A 13,421-nucleotide genomic window follows, 5' to 3' on the forward strand; every position below is an offset into this window, starting at 1 on the left:
TTTAATTGTCGTTTTTCCGCGATGCTGATTGTTTCTCTCGCTTAGCTCACTTCATGTGGGCTGCGACTTGCTTCGTGTCGTTTGCGCCTGTCAAATTATCAGGCAAATAACTGTCATCGCGTTAGTTAGCTCAGGAAGAAAAGAATACAGAAGAGATATAAATTATAAGAATAGAAGAATAGAAAATAGAAGGATAGAGGAGAAAGAGGAAAAAGAAAGGGCAGACAAAGAGAGGAGCATATTATTTAGGCAAAAATATAGGTAAGAATAAGGTAATTTTATAAAGTAATTTAAAAGGTCATTGAAGGTAATGATAAATAGCGCGCGTCTGTAATGTTCTAGTCTTTCAAATAGGCGATAAAAGAGTAGCACAGACGCGTGCGGGAATACATGCCAAAGAGATTGCCTTTTGTTTCATGTCGCTACATCGATTCATTTGCGAGTTATAGTTGTTTAAAGCCGCGACATCGACGCCACTCGGTCTTTCAATCAAAACAAAATATCTCTGCTTGTTGGGGCCACGGAGTGGGGGCAAGGCCGTCGCCGCTGTGTGCCATCATGTCGTGCGAGATATCGCTTGCAAAAATAACGTCGCAGAATGCGGCTATTGTTTAACGTCACCATACGTTCGGGATCTACCTCACAGCGCGTTAAAGGGTTAGCGTCGGCCTATTGAGCGCGCGGATCGATACAAATGTCAATAACTCCACTTATAAATGTAGCGACTTTAAACAAAAACCGTTGGAGAAAGAAAATTAACGCGTTTCTGATGGGTATGAAATCGTTCTTCGGTGAATTAAGAATCTTCAAACCAATCTTTAATCAAAGAGTCTTTAATCAATTAACATACTTATGTAATTAAGTGCGAAAGATATCGATGTTTGCGTTTGCGTTAAAATGGACATTAATCGATGTCTGTTGATTAATAATCAATGAGAAACCTTAGTTTGAATTTGTAATGCGAAGCGTCAATTTCATAACCAAATGAGAGAGAGAGAGAAAGAGAGAGAGAGAGAGAGAAGGAGGGAGGGAGAGGGAGAGGGAGAGGGAGAGGGGAAGGGGGAGAGAGAGAGCCAGTGATAGCAGTCGTGGTCGTTTGTGCGAATGTTCAAAGTGTGGGAGGATAATAATATCTGACAGTGTCAAACGTGCGCACCGAATATTTCCCTGGACTTGAAACATGTGCGGTGAATCAACCTTCTCTTCAAAGGATCGTCAGACTGACCCTTTGTCCCCTATTATTATTATTAATTAATTCCGCTATCCCATTTCCAACAATTTAATTATGCACTTTATTTTTGATTCTCTATACGATGTTATAATTAATTTAATGCACGTTTGACACTGTCAGACATTATTATTACTCTTCTATACTTTGAATACTCGCACCAACAACCGTGACTGTCTCTCATTGGTTTTCTATCTCTTTCACTTGGTTGTATATACCTATGTAAGCCTTGTTTATTCGTCATCAGTTTCATGTTTTACGGGTATAAAATGCAATTAATAGGAAAACAAAATGATAATAATGGGAACTTTACTTTATATATCTGATAAATATACAGAGTGCCTGGATTTAAATGTCCGAGCGCTCGTGTGAGAAAATAGAACTCGTTAAATTGAATAAAATCTTCTATTAATTTGCAAACGACCGCGATAAGCTTTAACATCTCAATTGAAGAAAATTGGTCAATCAATGCGCGCCACACAATAGGACGAACTCTGTCCATAATCTGAAGAGATATATCGTGTTTGGACTTGACTGTTTCCTAGCAACGGTGAAAATTGGATGACAGCGAAAGAATATCGTTGCGAACGGCGCGATTCTACGTTACACGCGTGATCTTTGACTGAGCGTCTATATTTGCTCTTGCTAGAAGATCAGAAAGTAAGTTCAAAACATGTCCTTTCAGAATCCTCTATAGAGCATTTATCGATTGGTCAATTTTCCTTCGTTGATATCTCGAAAATTGCCGTGGTTGTTTGCAAAATATATTCTCACTTGTTAGTTTAACAAGTTCTACCTACACAGTTCTACAAGTTCTACATACACAGTCTACTTATAAACAGTCAGACACATAAATGCAGACACTGTATTAATCACATCGCCGGATTAAAACAAAAAAGAGGAAACTACGAAGTTCATACGGTTTTTATTCGATAAATGAACGTTTAAAAACGTCGATATTAAGTTTATCAAATGCAGTTATTAAATACTGCAACGACATCAACTTCATTAAAGCAAACTCCTCTTTGGACGAAAAATATAAATTAAATGAAGCGTGGTTGTGTGTTTCAGAGGACGAGGAGGAGGAGGAGGAAGAGGAGGAGCTGCAGCGGGCGTTCAGCCGTCAGTCAGAAGGTAAGAAACTTTTCAATCGCTCATCGCATGACAGATTCGTCGTTTCGTGAATGCGCGCGTCATCTTCGAGCACATATCCGCCGCGAATCCGTAATATTAATTTCTCGAGACGGAGATTGGTGCGCGGTTAAAATCGTCATTTTGCGCAATGAAAGAACCGACCTACGTGCGCTCACAACTGGCGCTCTGTGCGCAACAATGCGAAGAAATTGCGAGGAGTCGCGTCGGTGCATTCCGGTGCATTACTCGAATTGCCCTACGGGCACGCAACAATGCGTCGAGATGCATCGTCATTGTTCGAAGGTGTTCAAGAAGCGCGATCCTGCCATAAATCCCATGAATATGGGATCCCGCGGCCCCCAGAGGACAACCCACGTACGCGGCACGTAAGCACACACGAGCAATATGCGCCGAACAATGCGGCATCCGCGCATCTTTCGCCTCTTTGCCGCGCGGATGATGAGGCATCCATCGCCCTCCCGTCGGCAGAATGACGGGATTTTAACCCCTCGTTGGTCAGGCCGATCGAACGGCGCTTCGCGACGGCCGGACGCGCGAATACGCGTGTTCGATTTTATTTTATCTCGCGGCATTTCATCATCGTTCGGGGTCAATGAAAAATGCGCGGTGACTGAATTGTATCTTGTTGCTCGCGGCGCGACGGCCACGACAATATATTTCGCTCTTGCGCGTGGTTAAACGCGATTGTTATAAATATCTCGACGCCTGGCTTCGCGAAACGTTAAGTATCAATCTTTTTTAAACGGTAATCCCATTAGCGTGCTCCACGCACACGCGCGCGGCCACGTACAGCTTTGTTTTCTGCGGGATTCGTTCATTCTTCATCGCGGTTGATTTGATTAAAAACACACGGACGCACACGCGCATACGAAATCGTGCGATTTAAATTCGTTCGACTCGCTGTGATCCCGTAATTATCGACCGTAAATAGACGGTAGATAAATTTTTGATGTTTAGCCTTCGATGAAACACACCATGAATTAATTTAGCCGAGCGGTATCTCTTCTCGGCCCCCTCTCTCTTTCTCTCTCTTTCTATTTTCCGACGTCTATTTTTCGTTTCGTTTCGTCCGCAGTCTCCCGACAGTTTCCTACGAACTATTTTTGCGCTAAGTAAAATTTCCGGTTCCCCCGTGTGCGCGGCGCCCTGCGGTACCGCCCTTGTTACGTAACTAGCGAAACTGTCTCGAAAGATTCGTACCTTTCCCAAGTATCCAGCAGTTTTCCTCCCCGAGGAGGCGGAAGATCAAACCTTTATCCACTCCCCGTGTACGGCTCGATTATTATTTCAGGTTACCTTTCGCAAAGTGTACTTGCGCGCGCTTTATACTCGGAGGTAAAACCGGCTTGGAGGAGCTCGCGGAACGAGGTTGCCTCCCGTAGGAGGCGGCCCGCATTCCCTCGGGAGATGCCTCGTCCGTCTGCTTACCTGAAAACATCGGGCTTCCTTCGCTTCTTTAATGCTCCGTGTACCCACGCCGCTCATTAAACCATTGGGACATCGTTATTTTCTCTCTCGCTCGTTCTTTCTCTCTCTCTTTCTGTCTTCCCTTTTTCTCTCTCGTTTTTCAACCCGATGAACACTAATGCTCCACGTTCACGACGATCGGTATATCGTTAAATGTTTCTTCTTTTAATGCTGCTCTTTGTAAAGTCGGAAAGTCGGTCTCTTGAAAAAGTCCGTCTCTCTTATCCGGAATCTTTGCTTTTCGGATCACCGAAAAGCCAAATGTTCGTATTGTCTATTGAAATACCACAAAGGGACTGTGTTAGTGTTTAGTGGGACGGAAGCGTACAGCCACTTTAAACTAAACACGCAATGAGAATACGGGTCAAAGTATCTGGCGAGATATTAGCGCCGAAGTTACGTTTCACTTTCGAGTCTTCGAAGTTTGTCGTTCAACTCAGCGGAACGTAATTGGCGCGACATACAGCAGCCGTACTTCCGTTCTTTTCGTTAAACTGTGAAACATTCGAAGTCGGATGTGTCGTAACGTTGCGACAACATTTAAAGAACAACATTCGTTTACTCCCTCGGACGAGGCGGGACGGTAATGGCGCGCATGAAACAACAAAGTGCTAGTTCGCGAATTTCCCTTTATTTGTTGCAGCATACACGGCGTTCACTGTCATCGCGTCATCGCGCGCACTTTGACATTTTCCGGGTGCGTGAATAATTCAACGAACGATTTTGGCACGCTGCGCGATGCAATAACGCGTTTACTATCATAATTTATTTAAGGCGAGGCCATAATTAATTCCTGGTACATACACCTCGTCGTGGCAAGAATTTCTAGCGTTCGCGAGACGCTAATCATGCGATTATCCCGTGGGGACGTCGGTCGCACCTACAAGAATCGCACAAACGCGTCAATCGCACTTTTATCGAAATATCAGCTTGATCGCGAATAATATTTGAACATATATCAATAACATTATAAAAAAAAATAAAATTAAGATAAAACAAGCGATATTTTAATTATGTAATTTATTTAACTGTGCAGGATGTAAAAAGATGTACAATATGCAAATATTAAATAACAGAAATTAACAAGAAAGTGGATAAATAAGAGACAAACTTTTCTTCGCGCATGATCTTTTTATTATTATTTTCTATTGGCATTAGCAATTTCGATTTAAAGATTTACGAGACGTAAGAGTAAATAATTATAAGTCTCGTCGCTGCATTCTGCGTCCTGCGTCTTGTATTCCGTCCTAGAATCAGTTCCAGAACTCATTATCGTGGCCAGCGCTTCTACACGCACAAGTCAGTCGAAAACACACGGTTAATTAATTATTACGTGTTAACCGACAACAACTGTCGAATACTACGAGTACTACAATACGCTCAATACTGCGCGTGCAACCATCCGGATAATTCGATAAATTAATATAAAATTTGATAATTTCAATTTGAGAACATCTTGAAGTTTTGAAATATTTTGGGAGCGTTGATTGTTTTGATTTTTTATCTACTTAATCGAGAGAGATAGGCGACGACGATTGAGATCAACAAGAGGTGACTTTGCCCTTCTTTTGATTGGTCGCGTGTTGCGTACTTTGTGAGTCATTACGTCTCGGGCCGACGAGCGATGTACATGCCGCGACGCGAGGTATGTATATTATTTCCCGTTGGGTGATCAAAATATTTTGTCAACTATTGAAATATTGAATCGAGTTCTCTCGTCGGTATCGCGTTAGTTAACACGTATTTTCTCGATCGAGTCGTATTTACGCCACTGTCAGTGCCAGTGAGTGTCCTGTGCAACCAAGAGCAGAATACTAAGTCAAGAAGTCAGAAAGCAAGACGCAGGACGCCAAGACGCGGGCAACAATATATTGCCAGGTGTGTGAAATCAATTATTATATAGAATTTTCCCGACGGAAAGGTTGACGGAAGATTTGACGAACTCTTATCGAGAATAAGGAAATACTCGAGTCGAAATTTAGAATATATTCTAAGATCGGCACAAATAGTCATCACTTAATAAATAACTATAATTCAAGTTACACAGAGAGAACTTACTTATTTTCATGCCTTGAAAATCTCTTTCTCTCCAAGTTTCTGAAACTTTTTACGATAATAAAACATTAAAACTTTTTACGATAATAAAACATGAAAAGCTTATAAATAAAGAAAGTGTTGCGTTTCCATTAATCTTCTCTATTATATCTGTCTATATTAATCATTTAATATATGTTTGTCGTGCACATATTCTATTTGGATATTAACATATTAATACACCGTTTGTTAAAGTTAAAAATAAAGACACGTATTTCATACGTGTAATGCAAGACAATGAAATATTCAATATATGTCACAAAATTTTCCATTGATCCTTCCAAGTGCGACAGAATTTACAGGATTAATGCAGAATCAAAATTTCGATTCGTTAGACCCCTTCCACATTTTCCCCTGATACATTTGATATATTTTAATGGTAAAGGTCTATGTGCGCGGAAATCTATTTATTGTATTATAAATTCGAACTACTTTCGACGGCAGGAAGTATTACGTAATGACATGGTAATAGAATTTATTACATTATCATCTATAATATCTGCAGCGAGCTCGTATTATTTTGCCGGGAATGAATGATGGCGAGCATTACTTCGAGAGAGCGTATCGTTGGTCGATATAAGTCTATAATGGAACTTTGGTTACGATATATCGACATAATAAGTACGGCGGGATCACCTTTGCCACCTGCGCCACCCTATCACCATTTCGGAAGGAATTGGCTCGCACGGCAATTCTTCTCGTCGCATTAGAAGATGACTATGACATAGAACCCGGCGATCTCTTAAGTCGAGACTTTGTAGGCCGGGAAATAGCGTTTTTTGATGTTCTTTTCGACGCGAAATAAATCGGGAATGCATAACTAGCGCCGCGAGAAACCGCGTATCCTATAGCTCACTTTTTCGCACTTTCGCGAGTTATGCAGTTCCATATGAGCGGAGATAAAAACCAAATTACGCGTCGCATTATCTGCAATTGCATGTGCATCAACCGGCAAATGATATACGCCGCGGTTCCAAAGGGATAAACGAGAGCTTTGAACATGACACCTTGACACGCGCGCGAGATCGCTAATGAGTTCACTACAAGTCTCCGGTAACACGACGGAGACAAGTGTTCGAACATAGTCGCGCATTCATGTATTATCATCTAGGGAATATCGGCTTCCTTTCGCCGTAAGGGTGCATATACGGAGGAGAACGGAGAAAGAGAGACGGAGGAAGAACGCGAGGATTGCGGGTTAACGCCTTATTGCAGCCGCCAGCTGAAGAGAAGTAGAGAGGCAGCGACCTTCGCTACCTTCGAAGGGCCGTTACGAGTCACCCCCGTCGGGACTCGAATATTCAGCCGGTCTAGTTACGCGCGCGCGACCTTTTTTCGCCCCCTTTCTTTTTTTCCTCGTTCTCTCTCTCTCTCCCTCTCTCTCTCTCTCTCTTATTATTGCGCGCGAACGCAGCCAATTAACAGTCGCTGTGATGCTCTTAACTCTTTAACGCCATGCTTCTTTTTTCTCTACGGGACGGAAGGAGAAACGAGATTGTTAACGCTGATTTTGCACCAACTGATTCTCCTACGACTTCGTCTCTTTATTTTATGTACGCGAGAACGACAAAATAGGCGAGATTCGCGAGATTTGTAAATATATTTTCCGATCAATACGTAGCCAATTTTGACGCAACCTCAAACAACTCGAATTATTCTTACTCAGAATTGAGATGAGTGCGGAAAGGCGACCTTTTTTCTCGCTCAGGCATACGATACGCAATTTTCATTTTCAGATTTTGATAAAGTATATATACTTTGACTGATGATCGGCTTCGTACTATCGCTCTTATCTCGTAAATGTCTTTCTCCGGTGCTGACGAATCGCCGTTGTCTCGGCGAGAAGTATCGCCAGCTAAATTGCACGGTGCGTAAAACTTTGGCGATGCTCGTGGAAATTGTCGGGCGGATAAGCGAAAAGTTGCCGAGCCGCTCTCGTGACAGATTGAAATCTCTGACATTAAGAAAATGGGGGATCTCGAATCCCGATGGGGAATGCCGGCAGCTCCTCCGGGCCGATGGTGGGTGACGGGGACGACGGTCGGCAGGGAAGGTTGTAACATCACTCGGAATATCCTTCTCTCACGGATTGTCTCGTAGGACTTCGCGGTAATTGCTGTGACAGATTTGAGTAGTTTCGATGGAAATTCGCGACGTAGCGGAAAGAGGGGAATGGAAAGGAAAATTCACAATCAGACTACGTTACTTGCATTATGTTACCATCGTCGCACGCGACTTTATTTATCATTGCGTTTGAGCAACTTATTTTAAGACTTTTGTATATGCAACCTCGAGACACAGTAGATTTCGATGAGGGATGTGCGATCGAAAGGAAGTAAGATACAAAAAGCATAGCATAAAGCGACTATGCGCGTTTTCCGTTTCTATAAATTCCCGACATGGTACGACGAGATACAAAATAATCAACGCAAAATAATCGCATTGAGCGGTCTTGATCTTGGCTTCCCGCTGGGAAGCTGGAAAGTCCTGTAGCCCGTCGGTACAGCTGCGACGCGAAGGCAGCGAGGAGGTAAAGAGAGGGCGCTTAGGGGGAGAGCTTGGGGGAGGGTGCGCTACGAGGGTGCGGGAGGACCGGGAGAGGGTATATTATGGGGAATGCCAGGGGAATCCCGAGGGACTCTAAGAGCAGCCCTGTGCGCATGCGTCGAGCTGATTAGTTCCCCCTGCCCTCCTCTCTTCCCTCCGCCGTCCACCCTCTTTCGCGTTCCCGAGTGCTGGCAGCGCCAGAGGAGAGCACGGAGTCCCTCGGGACCTGGCCCCGCTGCCTCTTCGCGCCCACCTACCCTCTCCTCATCGCTGAGTCTCTCCCTCTCTGCTCCCCTTTCTCTCGCTCCCTCTTTCTCTTCGTCTCCCTTCTTGCTTCCACCTTATCTTATCCCATATCTCTCTCTCTTGTTCCCTTCTCTTATCCGTTGTATCTTCCAGTCTTTCCTCTCTTCGCGATAGCTTCTTCTTTTTACGTTGTTGCGTCTTATATTCCCAATACCAGCACCCACTAATAAAACTGTCTCACTCCCACCGCCGGGATCTATCTTCGTCTCGCTCCATATCTTCATCTATGTCCCGCTCCTTCCTCTCCTCGCTCGCTTCATCCCCTTTCTCCCATCTGGCACGTTCCCTCCCTCTTCTCTTTCTCTTGCTTCTCTTCATCCTCCTCTTCGTCGGGCTTTCCACGTTTTACGTCTCGCGTCTTATATTCCCGATACAACGTCCGCTAATAAAGCTGTGTTTCGCAAACCCCTGCGGGCAGCCCCGAACATTTTGGGAAATCGCGTTTCCATGGCGCGGCCACGCGGCTGCAATTGCACGTTTCGCCGGGTCGATGATGAGTAATTCATGAGTGACGCGTCGACGAGATACAGAAGCGCGCGCCGAACGACTATCTGCTTTTCGTCGCCTTTCTTCAAATTATCAACTCATTCTGTACGTGATTTCGGTTCGGATTCGACTCGTCTCAACGATTAATGTATCGATTAAACAAGAACAAGAGATAAAATCGCAGCCCGAAACGGTCCGTCACATCCTACAACGTAACCGCAGCTACGTTTGATCGCTCCGATCCTTTTATCCTCTCTAAACATTTACGACGTATCGATGTGGATCCTCGTGACAGGCCGGGAGTCACGAGTCTCAACTGACTCCTGATCAGAAGCAAGGAGAACTGCTGTAGCTACAATGGCGCTTTCTCGACGCGACTGTACTTGGCGATATAAGGGTGTCCCAGGTGACGAGCTGCCTCGGGCCGTGGCGCAGCTCCTACGTATCCCTCGGGACCGACTCCAGGTCCCTCTATCTCTCTTGCTCCGGTCCCCTCTCGCTCCGCTCTCCACCCTGTTACCCTTCATCCCTCGCCCTCGTTCCTCCGCTCGTCCTTCTCTCGTACGAACCTACACGATGAATCCTCTCTCTCGCGCGTCGTAGCTGTATTCCACCTACTACTACACACCTCCTCGCACACACCCGAGCGCTATTCTCGCGCGCGCGCACGTCCCACGGATGCACCTCGTAAACGCATACGCGCGCATCGACGCTCGCAGAAATGCGAGAACTTGGTACGTGGGCTCGTAACGCAGATGCTCGTCGAACACACACGCGGTTAATCAGTCTTCTTTTCTCGGCTGCGTTCTGCGACAGAACCGAGACTCGTCGCGGGGAGCGTTTGCGTATTTTCGCGATGCACCTCTTCTCGTTCCCGGCGCGCGCGCGCGACCTGCACCTGCTATCGACGACGCGGGCAACAAACATGGAAAATATGTCTCATTGTAAACTCGCTTGCTTGCTCGATGACCGTCGTCATCGCTCCCGCCTGTAACATATAATACGATTGCACCGTCGCGCGATAAACCCCTGCAGGTGTTGCCTGCTGCAGCTGTGAGCGTGAGAACTCGGGGTGGCCTGGGCGATGCGTTTATACGCAATTCAAAGCATGTTTATCGGTCATCGCGCACACAGAGCCCGGGGGAATTCGTCAATCAGATGAAAAATGTCAAAATTGTCGAGAGAGATTTTGGAAAATATATCGACTGCGCAGCAAAACTGCTTAGACCCGAGCGAAATTCACTTGATTCGACTCACAGTTCTTGTAAGAGTCGCGTTTTGGAGCGTGTGTACCCGAACGGTAATCTATTTTTATCTTTTTTCATGAGCGGCCTTTAAACAAAAAGCGAGTTTACTCCGATAGGTACTGGAATCTTTTTCGCGCTTATTTTGTTGATAAATCGCTTCCGTTGCGCAAAGCGGCTTTCCAGGAAGCGTTTCGAAGCGTTGACGGTATTACGTAGTGACACTTCAGTCGTGCTTTAAATTGTACAATCTGCAGCGCCGCATCTAAGCGTACGGAATGGCGAGCTCTTCTTTCGAGAGATTAGCACGACATTCCGGAGATTAGTTCAGCGACTGCAATCGCAGCTTCGCTCTGGTCGTGAATAACCGACAAAGGACGGCGGAATACCCACCTGTTATTTCTCTCGCGCGAACGAACCAGGAGAGAGACAGCCTCGAGGCAACTTTCGAGGCGCGTGTGCGTGTGCACATAGGTAGGTGCCACGACGAGGAAACAGATAGATGAAGCTCGCCTAATAACCACGACTAATAACTCGTGGCACTGGTTCGCCGTCGAGCCGCTCTTCAGCCTTTCCCCGGTAAAACTTGGTAATTCGAAGAGATAAACGTATCAGTATCCCGAGGCCATACTAACGATCCTTCTAAAATCCGCGCATGTCGTCTCACGGCACCCTCTTTCTGACCGACCTTCGCATAATAATAGCATTCTTAATGTTTCTTATCGCTTATTATACGATTTCTTTCGCGATCTTAAATCGGGGTGATTGAGAGAAACTTTCTCTCTCTCTCTCCTTCTCTCTCCCTCTCTTTCTCTCTGATATTCCAAATAAAAATTTTATCTAACTAAAAATAAGGTAAAGTCACGTCAGATAAAACAATCCAAGTCTTTCAAGATCTAATCCAATCCAATCAGGAATTAATGAGAGTCTGTACGCAGTTATTATAGTAAAATACAATTATATCCAATGTTCATCGATTAAATAAATTAGAGATCATTTTGATCTGAGGTTCTTAAAGTTTTAAACATGAAATAAGTTTCTTATATATACAACAATGAATTGTTCATGTAATCGGAATTTACATACGCGACGTATGACGTGGATAAACAATATTTGTAAAGTATGTGGAACTAACATATCGTGTGGAACCGACTCTACCGAAATCGGCGACGATGTTAAATTCGTGACACACCGTAGCGAACTTTCTCGCGACCGTGGCATGCAACGGGATGCATGCGCGCGGAAAGAGACTCCGTTCTCTCGGTCGATGACGTTCCGGGATACAGCGGTGAGCTCGTATCGAAATATGACGGAAGCAGTCTCGGGGTATCTGGGGACCCGAGGGCCAGCGACGCAACCCAACTTAACTTTTGCGCGAACATACGGTATCGGGTACCACGCTAACTTTATGCTAATCTTCCCTCCTTAGGCTCTACCGGCACTTCGCACAATGAAAACCTACGTCGCAGGAAACTCGCTTATCCTGTTACTCGGACTTTTCGCACACTGCCTGCGAGACGGAGTTTAGGAATGCGCGCGAGCACAAAGATGTGTCACTTTCAAACTGTGATACGTTATAAAAATGTAATTTGTGCTTTTTGTGAAACGTCGACTTTGCCATCAACGTGAATTTATCAATATATCGAAGCTACATCGCCATATATCGCGCCACTTGATCAGGGATTAAACGACGCGAGTGATCTTTATCCGTGTCTTTAAAAAATTGTATCCTCATTTTACCGTGATAAAATATACAAAATGACAAAATCGATTTTCGTTTGGAGAATTGCGTTATCTTAAGTTGAAATTTTTACCAGGCGACTTGACTATATCCGTAGCCCGGAAGATAACATTTTTATAGGTTGAAATTTTGGCGCAGCCAGTCCGCGGAGTTCATACGTCAGCTCACGGGATGGCCCGTAAAGGGGTGTACACACCTGCGTGTCGTAAACGCGGCGTTACGAGGCCGTAAGCTCTCGCGGAACCAGTTAACCGGGGAATTAGCGCGCCGGCGAACTCGAAATTACGGCGCGTACGCGGCTTTTGACATCGGCCGGGGCTGAAAGGGTGGGCCGCGACCCTTGACAAACGCGGCTGCGTGGTTGAGGGGCCGCGTATAAATTTCGCCGGATGGCACGCTTCATTTAAGTGCGCCGGACAGCGGTCAGCGTTAAAGCCGCTTCAACTTCCGGCTTAACTCGAAATACGAAGAGGAAGCGCTCCCGGAATCTCGACATAGCGTGTATATCTGACAATCGAAAAATAAAAATGAATCATACGTATGTTACGAGTACCATGAATAAAATCAAGGTGAGAAAAATCGGAGCGAAAGTTCCCAGACAAAACACGAAAGCGAGTCCGCATACAAACAATCGTTCGCGTTCGTGTTTACGGAACCACGTCACTCGCAATTTCGACAGCAAGGGCGCGTTGCTAGAAGGTTACGCATCTCGGTCGCGTACGAATGACGTAGACGTGAAAGAGACGCGCCCCAGCACAGGGATATCGAGCCAAATTAATTCCTACAATGTCGATGTCACGTATCGCACGTATCGTACGTAAGCATTTACGCATACACGTACGCGTAGTCAGTAGTATGTGTGTGTGTGTATATATATGTGTGTGTGTTATATATATATATATATATATATATATATATATATATATTTATATATATATACACTTGAGGATACAGGGCTGATAGTCCTGCAACGGCGAAGTACAAGGAACAGCCATCTTTCTCAGAAAGAAATTAAAGTTTTCCCCGAGGTATAGTCTTCCTCTTCGTTCCCTTCCGCCCTCTTTCTCCCTCATCTGTCTTTCTCTCTCTTTCTCCCCCTCCCCCTCCCCTAGCTCTCTCTCTCTCTCTCTCTCTCTCTCTCTCTCTCTCTCTC

At 45.1% G+C, this 13,421-nt stretch overlaps 1 protein-coding gene across 1 annotated transcript in view; it reads left to right on the forward strand.

The window, feature by feature from the left end:
- The window catches only part of LOC116843854 (zinc finger protein 423), an 88,647-nt gene that overhangs the window by 10,408 nt on the left and 64,818 nt on the right, over window positions 1–13,421 (forward strand). The window contains exon 3 of the mRNA XM_032814688.1: window positions 2,300–2,362. Within this exon, the coding sequence (XP_032670579.1) occupies window positions 2,300–2,362 (63 nt within the window). The remainder of the gene's footprint in view (window positions 1–2,299; window positions 2,363–13,421) is intronic.

The sequence above is a fragment of the Odontomachus brunneus genome, unplaced genomic scaffold, assembly GCF_010583005.1.
Source record: "Odontomachus brunneus isolate Ranch 3 - 2012 unplaced genomic scaffold, Obru_v1 Obru_scaffold_036, whole genome shotgun sequence".
Taxonomy (NCBI): Eukaryota; Metazoa; Arthropoda; class Insecta; order Hymenoptera; family Formicidae; genus Odontomachus; species Odontomachus brunneus.